The sequence below is a fragment of the Danio rerio genome, chromosome 4, assembly GCF_049306965.1.
Source record: "Danio rerio strain Tuebingen ecotype United States chromosome 4, GRCz12tu, whole genome shotgun sequence".
Classification (NCBI taxonomy): domain Eukaryota; kingdom Metazoa; phylum Chordata; class Actinopteri; order Cypriniformes; family Danionidae; genus Danio; species Danio rerio.
In genome coordinates this window covers 1,212,206-1,232,500 of record NC_133179.1, presented here as the reverse complement: position 1 = coordinate 1,232,500, position 20,295 = coordinate 1,212,206, and the positions used below count along the sequence as shown (strand labels likewise).

At 35.6% G+C, this 20,295-nt stretch overlaps 2 protein-coding genes across 9 annotated transcripts in view; one reads left to right on the top strand and one right to left on the bottom strand.

Annotated features, from left to right (window-relative positions):
* rpap3 (RNA polymerase II associated protein 3) overlaps window positions 1-4,018 on the bottom strand; it is a 20,042-nt gene extending 16,024 nt beyond the window's left edge. For 3 of the 8 annotated variants that reach the window (XR_012401454.1, XR_012401456.1, XM_073945740.1), the window contains exons 1-2: window positions 3,119-3,185; window positions 1,136-1,326 (exon numbers count right to left, since the gene is read on the bottom strand). Coding sequence is in view for 4 of the 8 variants with exons in the window: in XM_073945737.1 (XP_073801838.1) it covers window positions 1,136-1,285 (150 nt within the window). In the remaining 4 variants the exon portion in view is untranslated. Of the gene's footprint in view, window positions 1-1,135; window positions 1,327-2,388; window positions 2,734-3,118; window positions 3,209-3,875 lie in introns of those variants that run through there. The other 5 variants (XR_012401455.1, XM_073945737.1, NM_200204.2 and 2 more) reach the window with 4 other exon arrangements.
* On the top strand, window positions 3,749-10,386 carry atp23 (ATP23 metallopeptidase and ATP synthase assembly factor homolog). The gene is made up of 6 exons (NM_001083580.1): window positions 3,749-4,150; window positions 5,572-5,617; window positions 5,701-5,782; window positions 7,567-7,704; window positions 8,200-8,283; window positions 9,899-10,386. The coding sequence occupies exons 1-6, from the start codon at window positions 3,940-3,942 to the stop codon at window positions 10,100-10,102; spliced, it is 765 nt and encodes a 254-aa protein (NP_001077049.1). The 5' UTR covers window positions 3,749-3,939; the 3' UTR covers window positions 10,103-10,386.
* The last annotated feature ends 9,909 nt before the right edge of the window (window positions 10,387-20,295 follow it).

The window sequence follows — 20,295 nt, the reverse complement described above, 5'->3', positions numbered from 1 at the left end:
CCAGAGAAAATCCTATTCAATATTAGGAGAAAATTTAGGTCTCTTTTCTGTACAATTAACCTTCAATTTCTTAGTTACAGGTTGTTGTTTTATTTATTCAGTGTGTTTTTTTAAATGATCAAGCTTGGTTCATGTGTATCAAGAAAAAAAGAGAGCAATGGAAGAAATAAGGAGCCCATCTTCTGACTAATCCAACGTTTTTCTTAGAGCAAAATCAGTAAATACTTGCACAAATAAACTAAATATAATCTGTACATAATGCCAGACTGGCACAATCCCATTTAGAGAGTCAATATTCTTAAATGTATTAAATAAAAATGTTTTATTACATCTCTAATTAAGCTACTGTTGTTAAAATAAACGCTGAATAGCAAAAATCACCTTTGGAAACTGTTATATTGTAATTATTCTTATATTATTTTCTAGTTTAATTTGTGTCTCTCTTAAAATGTTGGATAGTTAAATTAGTTAATGGATCCAATCTATTTTTGGCAAAAATAATTTAATTAAGAAAAGCTACTGTATATTAGTACTGTACATTATGCAAGTATAGGGTATATGCAGAGTTAGTGTTGTTCCTATACTAATAAACTTCCGGTGAGCTGTTATTGTGAGTGTTTTTTCCATTTTATACGGTTCATTTTACAGCATTGATGTTGTAATGTCATTAAAATACAATCAGTTAAACAGAATTTGGCATTCATTTAGTTGTTCAAGAGTAAAACGAGTTAAAAAGCCATTTACTCGCACGCGCCCGTCAGAATCGGCAGGCTAGCGCAGAAGCTCCACTGAATATACTGGACTAAATTAAATGCTCATATTATAAAGAAATGGCGGGGGGAATGTAATTTATTGGGGTGCTTCTTGTGCAATCTGAGACCCACTTTAAATCGGATATCACTCAGCCAGTGGAGATTGCTGATTTTTAAAGAAAACAGACCTTAAATGCGCCGATTGTGCAAATACATACAGCTCACCGGAAGCGCTTAGTGGCAAATTAAAAGTCCTATTCGCATACATCGGCACATACCCTATTGTAAAGTACTGCATGTGGCTGACCAACATTAGGGTTTTTTCATCTATAAAACCAATATCGGCTCAAATAATTCAATCAGAGCATCCCTTTCGTATTTACCTGCGTATCGCCAGTGTTTTCAGAGCGAAGCTGCTGGTCTTTCTGCTTGATCTCGTCCTCCCAGCTGTCCAGATCCCTCATAAAGCTCTGCAGATCTTCAGCGTTGTGTCGCATCTGAATCTGCAGCTCCAGCGCTTTATTTCCAGACATCACTGCGCTGATCTAATGCACATCACACCAGCGGAGATTCACTGCAACACACACACACACACAAACAAACGCAATATATGGATATTATTTTATTTATATTACTGGTTTTTCTTATGTGGTGTTGTGTTCAGTGTTCTCTGATTTATAGATGAAAGCAAAACGATCAGTCCTGTGAAATTATCTTTCTTTATTAAATATTTCCCAAGTGCTGGATAATGCCATGATTTATTTTCCAAACACATTTTTAAACATAATAGTTTAATACCAAATTTCTAATAACTTTGTTCTGTAGGTAATAATAAAAAGTATAATAATTGGCGATGTCCAGATTTGATCACATAATCAGGTCTGATCATGCAAATTCAGACTCGTTCGGAATCGGACATTACCTTCAGATCAGAACTGGAATATATATATATATATATATCTTCACACAGAAACAACGGGTGTGGCATGACATCACTTTGTATCAGAGACGCTATTGGTTAAATGCCAGCAAAGTAGAACTTAGTAGCAGCTTGAAGTGGAAAGCGTGAGCATGTCTGCAGTCTGGAGGTATTATAAAGTTGATGAAGACAACATTGCCATAGCAAACTGTGAGATATGTAAACCTGGGATTGCCTGCTGGGTATTTTAAGATGAGGCGCTGTTCGTTTTTATATTAGATTATTTTATATTTACTGCTGCACCAAAGTCCAAAAGTGAAGAGTTGATGTTATTACTTGATTGTTCAAGATACCTCACAGAAGTGCTGTTTGTTAATAGGGATGTTAAATGTTAAAATAAGATGAATTCAATAAAAAAAAGGCTCATCCTGGATCGGGTTCTTTGCTCTTCATTCTGAGTATTCTTCATTTTAGAGTATTGGGTATCGGTAAATACTCAAAATCCAATGACTCAAACTCAAGCAAAAAAACCTGATCAGGACATCCTAAATAATAATAAATTAATAATAATAATAGTAATACTATTAATATTTACCTTCGCGGTTTTGACTATTTTTGTTTTATAACTTAATTTGAATATTTTACTAAAAATGTATTTAAATAATATTAATATTAATTTTAAAATAATGTTAATATTTGTTTAAAAATAAGACTTACGACTAACACACACACACACACACACACACGTTTATTATGTATTAGCTTGTAATCTGTAAAATCTAGAAGGTATAATCTGACTAACGCTTTGAGTGTTGCTATGCGGTTGTCATGACGATCGTAGCGTTGTTGTTATGCTGTTCTAGTTCACTCGTGGAACAAATATTGACTTGTATTAATGAATATTTTTTGTGATCTTAGAAATTCCGTTAACAATATTTATACATCGTGTTTTAAATTACTACTATGCGTGAGCGAAAGTATTAGAATTGTACGTTACGTAGATTTTTAAGCAGACGCACAGTGACGACAACAAATGTTGCTATGGTTACCATGGTAACGTATAAAGAGAAACTAACGACAGCGTGGCTCTGGAAAATACGATCACATACATCACGCAGACATCAGGTTATCATCTTATAACTTCACATAACAGTCTGATATTCTGGAGGATCCGCTGTGTCTGGACAGACAGCATACACGAGTACAGACTTAAATACAAGCTCATTCATTCATCTATGCACTGATAACTGAGATATAATCCAGTGATCGGAAAACATTTGTAGTGAAAACACAAGTTACAGGCATGCTAACGTTAACACACGTGCGGTATTTAACTGTAAAACAGAAATATTTTATAATCGCCGGAAATTTACAGAGGAAACTATTCAGATACATTTCAACAGCATTTCCATCAGGAGTGATGAGCAGAAAGAGTTGTGCGTCTAACCTGTAGCGATCCTGAAGAGTTTTGATCAATAGTTTATGTTCAGCGCCATGACAGAACACACTCTTATGCGCGCATGCGCGATCACACGTCTTTATGCAGGGCGCGCGCTGCTCGCGCACGATGTGCCGCGAAATTTTTTTTTGTTCGTCATCCTTATGGATGGCAATTTTCGTGTCATCAAATTCTTTTGTAATAGTGATTTTACATACGAATACCTACTAAATACAAGCAAAGTGTCTGTTTTAATGTTTAAATAATTAAAATGGTATTAATTAATCCCCATCGTCATTCAGATGAACATAAATTAAATACTTATTCAAAGCTGCACATATGAAAATATAACAAATAATGAAATTATCATCTAAACGGGATTGAATGCTATGTACTTTGCTGACAAATATGAAAACATTTACCAATGAGTATTTCGCGATCCTTACATTTGTCAGCAAATGAGTCTTGTTCTAAACATGCCAGACATTTGCATATTCGTTACATATTTAGTCATTTTCCCGATATATATATATATATATATATATATATATATATATATATATATATATATATATATATATATATATAAAATCGTTCATCCTATCATGGGGACTTTTATCCTTTCCTCGGGAGGCTTTTATTTTGTTTAGTTCTAACGACCGCACTCGAATGACGAGCGGAACAGCGCTAAGTTAAATGAACAAACATGCAGGAAATACATTTATAAATCATATTAATATCACTTTAATCGTCCGCAACCCTTCACCTGCTTTTATCACGTGACCTGGAGACGCGCGCGTGACCTTCGCGTACACGCGCAGCTCAAAGCAATGGCTCAAAGTGGAGCAAAAGCCGCAGATCTCAGCAGAGAACCACCCGGAGAGCAGAAACCTTCACCGTCCAGCCGACAGAATGAAGAGGACCTCGGCTATAATTTATACCCGGAGAGAGGCAGCAGGCTCAAGAAGAGCACGGTCGAAGAGAGTCTGTTCACCTTTAAACACAAGTGTCAACTCATGCTGCAGTTCGCCATGGACACTAGTAAGGGCACTACATAAACAACACATCTCCTTTTCACTGGTGTACATGACTATAACTCAATATGTTTAGCTAAAACACTGCAGCTATTAATAGCAGCAAACTGGGAGTTAGTTGAGGTATAGTTAAGCGATAATTGTACATTAAACTGAAGTGTAAGTCACTAAAACTCTGTGATGCTTTGTATATGTAGAAAGAGTATGATTATCTGATTATATCAGTCTGTAAAAATTGATGTGTTCATACAATACAGTATAATGTAGATATTATAGTCGTGTAGGAATACATAAAGATATAATCAGCGTATTACTAATGTTAAACCCATTGTAAATGACATTAATTGTACGTCTGTCAATAATAACTCATGATTGCTATTTTTTATGAAGCTTGCGTATTTATTCTTATCAAAATAACATCAATATTACAGTGAAAAATCAATATATTATATTTTCATGAACATTTGCTTGTTTGATGCTGCAGTGCTTTGTCAGTATGTGTACATCAACCTAAAATATGCCTAAACATGTCTAAAATATGAGCATAAGGACATATACAGTTGAAGTCAGAATTATTCGCCTCCCTTTGAATTTTTGTTTCTGTTTTAAATATTTCCCAAATGATGTTTAACAGAGCAAGGACATTTTTGCAGTATGTCTGATAATATTTTTTCTTCTGGAGAAAGTCTTATTTGTTTTATTTCGGCTAGAATAAAAACAGTTTTTTAATTTTTTAAACCGCATTATTATTAGCCGATTTAAGCTTTATATTTTTTCGATAGTCTACAGAACAAACCATCGCTATATAATAAGTTGACTAACTGCCCTTAATTGCCTAGTTAATCTAATTTACCCAATTAAACCTTTAAATGTCACTTTAAGCTGTATAGAAGTGTCTTGAAAAATATCTAGTCTAATATTATTTACTGTCATCATGGCAAAGAGAAAATAAATCAGTTATTAGCGATGAGTTATTAAAAATATTATGTTTAGAAATGTGTTGAATATCTTCTCCCCGTTAAACAGAAATTAGGGGGGGAAATAAACATGGGGGCTAATAATTCTGACTGTGGTATCTGACACTTCATAGATGAGAATTTCGGCACTTATTTATCTCTTAAAAATAAAAGTTTAATTCAGTTACTGATCACTATGCAATTTTGCTTGTTCATTTTATGCATCTCTTTAAATGCTTATCTGTGTGCATGCATAACTCTTACTTTTTTCCAAGTATTACATATATTCACACATTCTTCATAGGATGCACAGCAGCATGCACTGCTCTTAATAACAGTACTGCATGCACACACTTGATCATCTCTTCACATGTGCATTGCTGTAAAATACAGAGCAGCGTTTTCAGATATGATTGAATGCATGCATGCATTTTACTGTATCTGTATATCAGCTACTGTGTGTCTCTTTTAGGTCCTTATGCTAAACTTCTGCTGGGGGCCATGAAGAGCTCTGGCTGGTAAGAGCAACTCCTGTTTTATGCATTTTCCCTGCAGTCTGTGCTGTGTGTGAGACGTGTGTGTGTTTCTGATGTGTTCTCAGCACAGTTTTTAAAGACAGACACTTCTCCTGCGAGGACTGTGATGGGACGGTCAGTGGCGGGTTTGATGCTGCTACCTCTCAGGTCAGTCATTAAATATGTCTTGTGCAATATTTATTGTCACTGGTATTATTGTGAGTATTGTCATTTTAAGACCATGTTATGCCATGGTGCCTTTTTATGCCTTTATTCTTAAGGTTATTTAAGGTTTTAAAACAGTCAGGTTTTTTTTTATATCTCTAATGTTCACCAAGTCTGCATTCATTTATTTATTTATTTATTTATTTGTATTTTGTCTTTTAGACAGAACTGAAAAAACTATGGAGGTCAATTCCTGCAAAAACAATAAATAAATATGCAGGAATATATGTGTGTGTGTGTGTGTGTGTGTTTATTTTATTTTATTTTATTTTATTTTTTTGCATATTTATGCAGGAATTTATGGATTTATTTATTTATTTGCATATTTATTTATTTGTATATTTATGCAGGAATTTATGGATTTATTTGCTTATTTATTTGCATATTTATTTATTTATTTGCATATTTATGGAGGAATTTATTATTTATTTGCTTATTTATTTTCATATGTATTTATTTGTTTGCATATTTATGCATAGATTTATGGATTTATTTATTTATTTGCATATTTATTAATTTGCATATTTATGCAGGAATTTATTATTTATTTACTTATTTATTTGCATATTAATACAGGAATTTATGGATTTATTTATTTATTTGCATATATATTTGTTTGTATATTTTTGCAGGAATTTATAGATTTATTTGCATATTTATTTATTTATTTGCGTATGTATGCAGGAGTTTTTGGATTTATTTACTTATTCATTTGCTTATTTATTTATATATTTGCATATTTGTTTATTAGAATATTCATGCAGGAATTCATGGATTTGTTTACTTATTTATTTGCATATTTATTTATTTATTTATATGTTTGCATATTTATGCAGGAATTTATGGATTTATTTACTAATTAATTTGCTTATTTATGCAGAAATTTATGGATTTATTTATATATTTGCATGTTTATTTAATTATTTATTTGCATATTTATGCAGGAATTTATGGATTCATTTACTTATTTATTAGCATATTTTTTATTTGTATATTTATGCAAGAATATATATATATATTTATTTATTATTTTATTTATGCAGGAATTTATGGATTTATTTATTTATTTATTTGTGTTTTTATTGCTTTTGCAGGTTTCGTCCTTCATAAAATGTAATGTAATGCAATGTGTATTTCTATAGCACATTTATCAAATTAGCGCATTTATAAAAAAAAAACAAAGAGAAAACAAACGAACCTCGTATAACAGTCAGACTTACAAAACAAAACAAAACAAAAATCCAATGAACATTCAGTACAATTCGTCCGCAGGAGTGTTCTCCACAAACATTGAGAAAAGAAAAGCTTGTCAAGTGGTAAAGAATCTCGTATATGATCCTTTCAATCATAGAGCATCAAACATTTTCTAATTGTTTGTTATAAAAACCTCTTTAATCCAGTGTTTAAATGTCGGGGGTGAGAAGCCTTTACTTTTACACAGAATTAACCTCCAGGCTAGATGAGAACAAAATGTGATAGCATGAGACTGGGATTAAGTCTGCATTTATTTAATCTAAAGTGAAAGTGAAATATTTTAAATAGTAATGTTTTTACACTATTTTGACTATTCAAAATAGCTGATTTCTATTTCAGTATGTTTCAAAATGTCATTTATTCCAGAGATTTCAGCATCATTGCTCCAGTCACACGAGTTGCATTGAAGTCAGTATATTGATTATTCCTGTTGTTAGTCGGGCCTGAATGCATGCATATGTGTTGTTTTTCAGATTGTTTTATGCCAGAACAACATTCACCAGCAGGCTCATATGAACCGTGTGGTCACTCATGAGCTGATCCACGCCTTTGACCACTGCAGAGCTCAAGTCGACTGGTTTAGCAACTACAGACATCTGGCCTGTTCAGAGGTAAGCGTATTATAATAATAATAATAATAATAATAAACACCTAATAAACTAACTGACGTCATCCTCGCTCCTCCATTTACTCCATTGCACTGAATATGCATGAACAAAAAGCTGTTTACAGTCAACATAGCAAAATATCACAAAAGAGAGTTGCAGACAAATGTATCTTAATTAAATTAACATTAATTCATTAAAAATGTATCCCAGGTGCTATTTAAAGGAGAGATGCACATTATTAAACGTGATAGTTTTACTCGCTGATTAATTAGGCAAGTCATTGGACTGGTGGTTTGTTCTGTAGACAGTAGTAAATATATATGGGGGCTAATATTATTGAGCACAGCGGTGTTTACATTTTTTAAAAATATTTTTATTTCAGCCAAACTAAAAGAAATGAGACTTTCCCAGACAAATCTAAGAGGAAATGCTGTGTAAAAATGTCCTCGCAAGATGTTCACGTGTGTGTGTGTGTGTGTGTGTGTGTTTTTCCTTCAGATCCGGGCGGCTAATCTGAGCGGAGACTGTTCCTTCATTAACGAGTTCTCCAGGTTTAACTTCGGCCTCAGAAAACATCATCAGGTAACTCAGCCTCAGAACTCAGCTGTGTGTGTGTCTCTGACAGACTTAACTTGGAATAAAATTTGTACCCAAAAGCCCCCTTTGTCTACACCTCAGCCAGCTTTCTGCACTTTTACAGTTTCCCGAAAACCTGTTTAGTGTGTGTGAGTGTATATATTTGTAAGTTTATATGCGTGTACATTAGGGTTGGCCGATGTTGACCAATTTGGCATCGTACGATGTCTAATAATGTAAAACATTGCGATGGACGATGGCATCGTCGTAGGTGGGGGTGGTGGTTGTTAAATATCAATTAATTCATAACGAATTAATTAATTGTAGCCTACCGTTTTCACTACCTGACCCACATGGTCTTTGCTTTACCCATAACCAAACCGTAAATAAATGAAGTTACAAACAAATGTCCAGCTGTCAATCACTTTTTTCCACGGGACTCTGGCATGAATAGGCTGTGATCTGTGTCGGTATAATGGCTTTTCCCACAGCTGCTGGAGGAGACGAGAGTTTGGATGGAGAACACTGTCATTTGTATTGAGATTGATGATAACTTCCTTATTTTCTCATTATTATCAGAAAATTATAACAAGTAAAGATGCTAGGGCTCGACTGTTTTGCACCGAAATTTTATCTATGCGACCTAAAAGTATATTTGGAAGCATTTGTGCGAGTGCGCAACTGTTAGTTTTCACTGCAAAATCCTCACCGTGTGCGCGGATTTAGACGACCTTTATGCCGAATACATCTTTGCACCTAAAAACGCCAAACGCAGCACTCAGGAGCAGATTAAAACAGTTGGTATGTGAACTTGCTGAAGTAAAAAACCTGGAGTGCTTGCCCCGCCTTTGTGCTCTTCTTATTGGCTCACTGCTCTAGAACTGAGCGCGAATGATTGGTTAATATCAGCTGTCAATCACTCAAAGCATTCCGCCTGCAGATGACAGGAGCTACAACCATGAAAATGTGAAGCGCTGAAGATGAGCGGATGACCATAACACTGACAGATTTTGTTTTAGAAACTACCTACAGTTACTAATCATGGCACATCTTATTAGTGATCATGTGCTGAATGGTAATCCACCATCTACACTTTTCCAAGAGTAGAATAAAGACTTCCCGTGGCTTCAAGTCCGCTATGAGAATAACTACAGCCATTCACTGTAAAGTCTATGGGTCAGGGTTTGCAGGTAACAGCGTTTGCCGCTGAATCGACACATTTTAAGCGTGAGAGGTGCTGTAAAATCCTTCATTTACTCCTCACGATGCTGTCAGCCGTGCAAGCGGCAGCTATATGTAACATTTAACACAGCTCATGAAAAGACCGTTATTGCTATTAGGATGACATGCAAATAATAAGTTATATATCAATATAAATGTGGGGCGGGGCGATGTATCGCGATGCCAGCTTAGCATCGTGAAGTTTGCAATAGGCGATAGCAGCGTCTGTCAGCCCAACCCTAATATACATGTTAATTATTTATTTTTATTTGGCTTTATTTTTTATACAGTAAGTACACACACACGTTATGCAAATACAAACTTATATTTTGGATGCAATTTAATAGCGGTTAATCGTTTGACAGCACTGTTATATAATAATGTCTTTCTCTCTGTGCAGGAGTGTGTGCGTGGCCGAGCACTGCGCTCTATCTTGGCGGTGCGGCGGGTCAGCAGGGAGGAGGCGGAGCGAGTGGTTGACGAGGTGTTTGACAGCTGCTTTAATGACCACGCCCCCTTCGGCCGCATCCCGCACAGCAAGAAAGACGCCAAGTTTGCCCATAGAGACTTCGAGAACCGGGACCGCTATTACGCAAACCTCTGACCACACACATACCTGACCAACTCCAGCCTGATCATCCGTGATATCAAGCTGAACTATGAGCACATTCTTGCCTTTTTTAATCAGAGTCTAGCCTGAGGAAACGCTGAGGATCTGTTGGAAAGGGACTGAGCTATTTATTGGACATGTGTAACGTCAGATCTATCTTTGTATATCAGCAGATTATTATTATTTTTGCAAACATTCACCATTCACTCGAGTTTCTGTACTGATCTGAGAGAAGCGACACACATGAGACTGAAAAACAAATTAAAATAAGAAATCAACTTTGTTCTCTGAGGGTTTTCTTCTGGCTGTTACGTCAGATCTCCACATGGTGGCGCTGTAGCTGTTTTAATGAAGCAGAAAAGCCTCGTGTTGTTGTTTTTTAGCAGCAAAATTGATAACTTGCTGTTCTTATTGCAAATAGTGAAGTATAAGTTCCTTTATATGTTTGTTTAGGAGATCTGCGGCTCACAGGTAAAAGGTTGTGGGTTCAGATCCCTTTAGGTTATTGTGATGTTAAAGATTTGGGTTTGAATCTCAGCTCTCTTATTGTAAAACCTCAGGTGAATAGTGAAGTACAAGTTACTTCATATGTTTCTATAGGATAAAAGGTTGTGGGTTTGAATCCCTTCAGATTACTGTTATGTTAAAGGATTGGGTTTAAATCTCAGCTCTCTTATTGTAAAACCTCATGTTTCACAGGTAAGTGATGAGGTTTCTTTGTGTTTCTAAACAGATCTTACATGAGGTTGCATGTTTGAGTCCCTCCAGGTCTCTTTGATCAGAAGATCTTGGGTTTGAACCCCACCTAAGCTGTCTTATTGTGAAATCACAGGTGTATAGTGAAGTATAAATTGCTTCAAACGTTTCTGCAAGACGTCTGAGGCTCACGTGTTTCTTCATGTGTTTCTAAACAGATCTTACATGTAAGAGGTTGTGGGGTTGAGTCCCTTTAGATTACTGTGATGATGAAGACTTCAGTTTAAACGTCAGCACTTATTTAAGTGCCCCAAGAAAACAGTGTTGTATATGTTATTTCGTGACTTTAGGCAAGTGGATCACAGGTAAGAGGTTGCAGGTTTGAGTCCCTCCAGGTCTCTGTGATAATGAAGGCTAGGGCTCAGACTCAACCTCAGCTCTCTTATTGTAAAACCACAAGTGAAAGTGTTGTATATATTATTTCATGGCTTTAGGCAAGACATCTGTGGATCACAGGTGAGAGGTTGCAGGTTTGAGTCCCTTCCAGGTCTTTGTGTTCATGAAGGCTAGGATTCAAACTCCATCTAAGCCTTCTTGTTGTAAAACGTTTTGCTAATAGTGAAGTATAAGTTGTTTGATGATCTTCTGTAAGAGATCTGTGGCTCACAGGTAGGAGGTTGTGGGTTTAAGTACCTTTGGACTACTGTGATGATAAAGGATTGGATTCATACCTCAGCTCTCTTATTGTAAAACCACTGTTGTATAGTGAAGTATGTTACCCCATGACTTTCTGTAAGAAATGGCTCACAGGTAAGAGGTTGCAGGTTTGAGTCTGTGATCAGAAAGTCTCGGATTTAAACCCCACCTCAGCTCCCTTTTTGTAAAGCCACAGGTAAATAGTGAAGTATAAATTCCTTTATACGTTTCTGCAAGATATCTGAGGCTCACAGGTAATAGATTGCAGGTTTGAGTCCCTTCCAGATTGTTCGAGAAGGCTAGGGTTTAAACTCCACCTCAGCCTACTTGTTGTAAAACTACATGCGAATAGTTAAGTCTATTTTCTGTAAGTGGTCTGAGGCTCACAGGTAAGAGGTTGTGGGTTTGAGTCCCTCCAAGTCTCTGTTGTCACAAAGGCTTGGCTTTAAAACTCAACTCAGCGCTCTTTCTGTAGTGTAAAACCACAGGTGAATGAAGTAGCTATCTATGAGGGATCTGTGGCTCACTGGTTGTGGTTGTGGGTTTGAGTTTCTCCAGATTGCTATAAGGTTATAGTTTTGGGTTTAAACCCCATCTCAGCTCCATTATAATATTAAAACCTCAGGTCTTTATTGCAGCGTCATGTTATCAAGCATCTTGAAGCTGTCAGACTGAACCTGAAGCCGCTTCCGCTGCCTGCTGGAGCTGATTGAGAACTGTTTTTTGTTTCAAAGCTGTGGTTGTGGTAGGGGAAGGTAAATGTGCTGCTTTAAATTGCAAATGCAAAAACGCAATAAATAAATATTCAAAAGAAAATTAAAATTCAAAACAAGAAATTGTGAGTTGTGTGAAATTTAGATCACGCAGAAAGTTGGTCAGGAGTCATCGACATAGCAGAGTAGATTTGCGTTTGTGTGTGCTTTCCTCTGTTGGCCACTAGAGGGCGCGGCCGCTCTGTGATTCACACCATCGTCATAGCGTAGCGCTGAGTTCTAGCTGAGCAGATCTTTCTCCTCCTCTCATCCCTCTGTGAGGGAGATTGTTTTTCTTATTCAGTCTGTCAGTATCATCCCTCTCTCTCTGTCTCTTTCTCTCAATTCAATTCCATTTAATTCTACAATTGCTTTATTGGCATGACAAATGTTATAAATGTATTGCCAAAGCATTAATAAAGTTTACATTAAAAAGAACACGCATATATATATATATATATATATAACATAGTAAATAGTAGTAGTAAAAAATAAAAATAAAATGCAAATGAATGATAATTACGAGTAGTTGTTATCTGATTGGGCTTAATTCTGTGGATGAGCATGTCCGTGTCCTGATGCTGCCTGCTGTTGGTCATATTCGCTATGTTGGTTTGTGTTTGCAGCTTCAGGACCATCTGAATCGGGGGGCTTGAGTTTTGAGGGCTTTAAAATGATAAGAGTTGGGGTCACTCATCTCTGTGTGTTTCCAAAATGTGACGGCCTGTTTCTGAATGCGCATGAGTAGAGGATACTGGCCTAATTCTGCCCTGCATGCACTGCTGAGTGTGTTCATCTGTACCCTGAGGATGCTCCTACACAACTCTGCCTGTAGAGTCTTTCTCTCTCTCTCTTTCTCTCTCTCTCTCTCTCTCTCTCTCTCTCTCTCTCTCTCCGTCTGTTAATGAGTCTCCTGGATGCGTCTCGCTCTCTCTGCATCTCCAATCATTTGCAGCTCAGACAGGAAATGACTCTGTGCTGTGACTTCCTGCGGCGCATGATCTGTGGTGACCTGCTGATAAACACACTCAGGACTAGTTCAGCTCTCACACACACACACACACACACACACACACACACACTGATGACGGAGACAAACACTACACACAAACACACACAAACACTGGTTGAAATGCATGCTACATACATACACACACACACACACACACACACACACTGATTGACATGCACACTGTATATACCCCCCCCCCCCACACACACACACACGTACACACACACACTGATGATGATGGAAATGCAAGAAATACACACACACACACTCATTGTTGAGATGCACACTATATACACACTCCCACACTTATGCACGCCACAAACACACACACACACACACACACACACTGATGCAAACTATACACACACAACACATACACTGATTGAGATAGACACCATACACACACACACACACACTTATACCGCCACAAACACACATGCACTCTACACAGCCAGTCTCACACACACATACACACTCACACACACTGATGGAGTCACACACTACTCGGACACATACCGTTGAGATGCACACTACACATGCACACAAAACACACACTGATTGAGATGTAGCCTACACTATATACTCAAACACACACTTATGCATGCCACAAACACATACACACACTTTCACTGACATGCACACAACACGTACAGAAACAAAGGCAAACACACACACACTGATAGTGGAGACACGCATTCATATACACACACACACTCTGTTTACAGAGACCTTATATCCACACACTCTTGCAATCACTGCATACACAGGGGAGGGGTTATTAATACTTTAAATGACCCCGCTGGCTGTGCTGTGTGAAGCTACTATTAAAGTTGATGTGTTATAATCCTCCATCACTTTATTTAAATGTGTTTTAACTGAAAGAAAAGCGTAATTTAATGCATGTTTTTAATAGAAGTGATGTGAAAGTATGTGTTCATCTATATTTGTGCGTATTTAAAGATTGATGACAGGCTTAACATTGTAATATAGTAATTTTAACAGTAACTTTACCCAGCACAACTCTTGAATGTCCATGTGTGCTTTATTATATCAAATACACATCAGATCTGGGCAGAATCTGACGTCTAGACGGCGACACCTGAAACAGGCCATGGTTAACCCGTCTGCGCTTCATACGAGCCCACATTAATGATCCATGAAGAAAGCCCAGCGCTGTAAAGAAGCTGCTGCTGTAAACGTATATTGCATTAAAGACATTCAGCACAGACTTCTGGAGCTGTAAATCCTGGAGAAATGACTTCAGATCATGAGAAAAAAAAGACCAAACGCAGCTTTTCAGTGACGCTTTCTTTCTCGGCGACTGTTCCTTGATGTTGAGGAGTGTTTAGTTTCACCCTCAAAGCCTCCTGTATGTGTTTGGTCATAAACACACTGGACTTTTACTGGACTTTTACTTTAATTATAAATACTTTCATCTAAATGTTAATAATTGTACAAGTAAAAAACTCAACAATGCACGTAAACCATCTGTAAATACTATCAAGCCTAGAATTTCTGATACCCCTGACAAATTCTGACTTCAATCAGCAAGTTTTGGACTTGAACTTGAGCTCCACCTCGTTCAGTTTTGAGTATCTCCTTGGCATCATCCTGATCTTTAGCTTCCTCCACAGATTCTCAATTGGGTTTAGGTTAGGACTCTGGCTGGGCCACTGCAATACATTCATGTTTTTGTCTGCTAACCATTGATTCACCACTTTTGCTGTGTTTTAAGTGGTTGTTGTGCTGAAATATTGACTGGACCATGAATGACACAGGCTTCTCCCAAAAGATAAGATGACATCAGCGTAGGAAAAAAATATTCCTCAGCTTTTATTTACACTTAAAGAGTGGCATGTTTAAAACTGTTCATACCCTTCTCAATAATCAAAAGAGAAGCTTTCATTGCCGATTACAGCAATCAAACCCTTGCTATAGTTGCTGATTAGCTTTTTGCATGTCTCTACTGCTATTTTTGCCCATTTGTTTTTATTGATGAGCTCAAACTCTTTTAGTTTTGAGTATCTCCTTGGCGTCACCCTGATCTTTAGCTTTCTCAGATTCTCATTTGGGTTTAGGTCAGGGCTATGGCTGGGCCACTGCAAAATGTTCATGTTTTTGTCTGTTAACCATTTCTTTACTACTTTTGCTGTGTTTTAAGTCGTTGTTGTGCTGAAATATTTACTGGACCATGAATGACACAGGCTTCTTTTAAAAGATAATAAAACGATGTACAAGAGGCATCATTGTGGGAAAAAAAAAATGTTTCTCAGACTTTATTTACACTTGAACAAAAAGTGGCATGTTCTAAAATTTTCATACCCTTTCCAATAATCAGTAGAAAAGCTTTTATTGGCGATTACATCAATCAAACGCTTGGTATAATTGCTGATCATCTTATTGCATGTCTCTACTGCTACTTTTGCCCATTTATCGTTATTGATGAGCTCCAACTCTTTCAGTTTGGAGGATCTGCTTGCCATCACCCTGATCTTTAGCTTCCTTCACTGATTTTCAATTGGATTTAGGTCAGGACTCTGGCTGGGCCACGGCAAAACGTTCATGTTTTTGTCTGCTAACCATTTCTTCACTACTTTTGCTGTGTGTTTTGAGTCACTGTCATGCTGAAATGTCCACTGGACTGCAAAAAATGCTTTTCTGTCTTGTTTCTAGCCCAAATATCTAAAAATTCTTCAATCAAGATGTGTTTTCAAGTCAAGAAAAACATAGTGTCTTGTTTTAAGGAATAATATGTTGAAATTAAGTGAGTTTTCTTTCCTTAAAATAAGCAAAATAATCTGCCAATTGGGTTAGACAGGTAATCTTATGTCAAAAGTGAAAACAAGATTATTTTGTTAACTCCATTGGCAGATTATTTAGATTGTGACAGTTTGCAAATAGTATGAAAAATGTTGGCAATCATTCGCGATATGGAGCTTTAATGCGCTCAGAACCTGCCGCAACTACCTTAGCTGTGTTTATCTGAAAATAACTCCTTATAATGACCAATATAAGACTGTGTATGTATGACATTTAGTTTATATAGCATTGCAGAGATTTATATTTTAAAGATCTGATTTAATCTTTAAATTCTGGACTAGTGATATAAATAATATTCATGTTTTCAGTGACAGTCAAATATTAGTCAGTTATATGTACATTTTTTATTTTTTGTATACAAAAAATAATTAAAATTTTACATATGTAACTGACTGATATTTGACTGAATATGTCACTGAAAACACGAATATATCACTTTTTTCCACAATGGACAAACTGCACGTACATACAAGCACGCACTGAGACATTTTATTTTATAAATAAAATAATAAAATTTGGTCTATATATAAGAAGATATTTTAGTTTAATTAAATCCTTTATAATCATAACAGAAACGTGCAAAACTCGAGATATTTTTGGGGGGTTTTAGCTTGCGAAAAGCAAGTCAGTCTGCATGAATATGAAAAGACGCACATGTTTCTCTATTATCCGCTGAGAATGCATGGGGCGCGTTCTGGGGGTGCGCGCTCCCTGCTAATGACACAAGCGTATGCGTGACCGCGCTCCCATCAAACACACACGGATTAATGTGATGATTAATATGATCGACAGATTATGAGCTGTTTCCACATCTTCAAAATCTCTCCTTTCAAACTCGCCAGTAATGTGTGCAAAACACCGCTAATAAACGAACCACAGCCTTTTATACAATCACCAATTACCAATTAAAATATCTAAAATTAGGCCTATATAATATAACGCTGTACATGAAATTAAATTATGTTGTGCAGAATCCCAGGCTTTTTAATCAACAATTAGCCTAGTTATTTATCCATGCTAATAAAAACGTGGTCGTCATGTTTTATTTTCGCTTTAGCCTAATATACTTTATCAGCTATTAGACTAAATCGCTATAAATGCTAATAAAAAACGGTGGTCATTTTATATTTTATATACTTTATTAACAGTTAGATATTTATCCATGCTAACAAAAACGCCATCATGTTTACTTTAGCAACTAGCATAATTAGCATAGTTATCCATGCTAATAAAACACGATCATGTTTTATTCTCATCGTTTTACATTATGTACAATTAATTAGCCCTTTATCCATATCAAAAACACCACGTCGACATATTTGAGTGTTAAGCTATACTTTATCAATAATTAATCACCTATTTAGCCAAATGCTAACGGTCATCATGTCTTATTTTCCGCTTAAAAATATTTTTTTCAGCCATAATAAAAACACAATTATTGATCTAAATCTAATCACATTTGTTTCTTGTTTAATAGGCTATGCACTCAAATAAATAAATAACATTTTTATAGGCTGTGGTAATCAGTCTAGTGTAGCTGTATAATAAAGACTGCCTGTTTTAAATTCAGAGATCTTATGTTGCTAGGCCGGGTGTTTGTCAGGTTATCCAAAAATATCACAGAGGTTTCGTGCGTGTGAAAACCACTCTGGGAGGAATTTTGTCATGCACGAGCAGGAGAAAAAAAGACAAGAAAAGCCTGATGTTTTCTTGAGAAGGTAAAAGGCTTTGGTTGGTGATAAATAGTTCCTGTGAGGTTAAAAGTGTGTCAGCGCGCGCGTGATCTGGAGCTGTTCGGCCTGATTTCTCTCTCATTTTCATCTCTCTCTCTCTCTCTCTCTCTCTCTTTCTCTCTCTCTCTCTCTCTCTCTCTCTCTCTCTCTCTCTCCATTGACGAAAAGGGCAGGAGACTTGCACTGTAGAATATTACACGGTGCTGGATCTGTTAACTTTTTCGTAACAAAAATGAACTAAAAACGAAATGAAAATTAATTATTTAGGAAGAGAAAAACTTTTTGTTTTTCATTGTTTTACAGAGACTATCCACTTTTTCTAATCTTAACTCATTTATTTTCATTGTTGTTGTTTTTTTAGGGTTTTATTATGTGTTTTAAATATAGGCTAGTAAATTGCAGAATTACAAATGTCAATGAATTAATTGTATTATTGGTAAAGTGAAATTAGCTTTTGCTTTCCTGTAAAAAAAAGCAAACAGAAATTCAACAATGATTAAATCTAGATTCATTTTTTATTTTATCTATCAGTTTAAAAATGCATTACTGTTTTTGAGCTTTTGAATGGTGTTGGGATGTGTTTTGTAATTAACGAGGAGTTGTTTTTCACAATTTAATCGATGTAAACAGTGCTATAGTTCAATATTAAATACTTAAGTAAAGGTTTTTGTAAAATTAAAATCTTTATTTTCGAAGTCTTCTCTTCTTAGTTTATATAAGTTTATCTTTTTTTATGATAATATACATCTTTAGGGCTGATTTTTATAAACGCGTTATAAAAATGTCTAAACGATCCAATATTATACATACATAATACAATAAGTGAATTTTTAAGACGCTTAATTAAAATAATTTTTAATTATTTGTTCGGTGATTTGTGAAGTGATGCACTCTTAAAAAATGCTGTTTTGTTTTAACCCAACGTGAAGTATGATTAAGCCCATCCATTAAAAAGCTTAGCTCAGATTTGATTGGGAAAAAAATAAAATTCCCAGCATTTATATACGAGATGTGCGGTATAAATTAAATGTAGGCTATTTGAAATATCAGATGCATGCCTATTTTATTAAGAGTATTGTTTATGGACAATGAACAGTGAATCTTGCACTAATAACTCTAAATAAGCACACACTTAAATGCTGGGCTGTATTAACCAAACGTTGGGTCATATATGGACAAACTCAAATTTTGATATCTATTTACATTTTAACATTTGATCCAGCGTTGTGTTAAATCTGCCCGATCACTGATGTGTTGTTAGGCTAACATTTAAACAGTAAAAAGCCTTCTACAACAAAAGCATGCACTCCGTAAAAAGTGTAATCGAGTTAATCGAGTTAGTTGGTTTGACTTAATTTTGTTCTTTATTATTTAATTTGTAAAAAAAAATAATAATAAAATTACCTTTTTTATTAGGAAGTTCATGAGTTCCCTTTTCGCATACCTGTCTCCTTACACACACTCACGCACACACACACGCACACACACACACGCGCACACACACACACGCACACACACACACACACACACAGAGGGAGAGGGAGAATTCAGCTCAAATCCTCCCAATGAGCCCCGATTTTTCCACCAAACTCTCTGACCAATGAGCGTACGTGACAGCAAGAGCCGATCGTTCTACGCACACATACACACACACATAGGTACACACACATAGGCCTACATATACACACACTTGACAGAGTGATTGTAAAATAGAATAGAATTGAACATGACCGAACTGAATAATGAAATAAAGAAAAGGTGAGTAGTCGGAGTCATTTATTTATTTATTTATTCATTCACTCATTTACTAAATGTGAGTACTCTATTCTATACAATTATTTATTTAATGTGGCTCAACTGCAAATAATGAAATACTAAAGTAAATTAGTAATTAATTAATTATTTTATTTATTTATTATGGCCGAACTGAGAACAATGAGATGGGCCAACTAAAGGAAATGTAAGCAGTATTTACATTTATTTATTTATTTATTTATTTATTTATTTATTTATTTAATGTTTACTAAGAATAATAAAATATTACAGAAAACGTGAGTGATTAGTTTTTATTTATTTATTTATTTATTTGTTTGTTTATTTATTTATGTATTTATTATTATGGCTGAACTAAGAACAGTTGGGCATACTAAATACAATTTAAGCAGTATTTTAATTAATTTATTTACCTATTTGTTTATTGGCTAAACTGAAAATGACGAGACACTAAAGAAAAAATGTGAGTATTCTTTACAATATTTATTGATTGATTTATACTCTCATTGTTTCGTTGATATAAGAAAAATGTACAGGATATATTCTACGAAGCTCACTGCAACATAAAAATATAAATAAATGTCTATACGTATTAGGCTAGTTTTGGAGGCTCAACACTTTTTAACGTGTGTGTGTGTGCGCGCGTGTGCGTGTGTGTGATTTGTCAGCAGGATCATCAGAGGCGCCAGTGCATGTGCGAGTTTT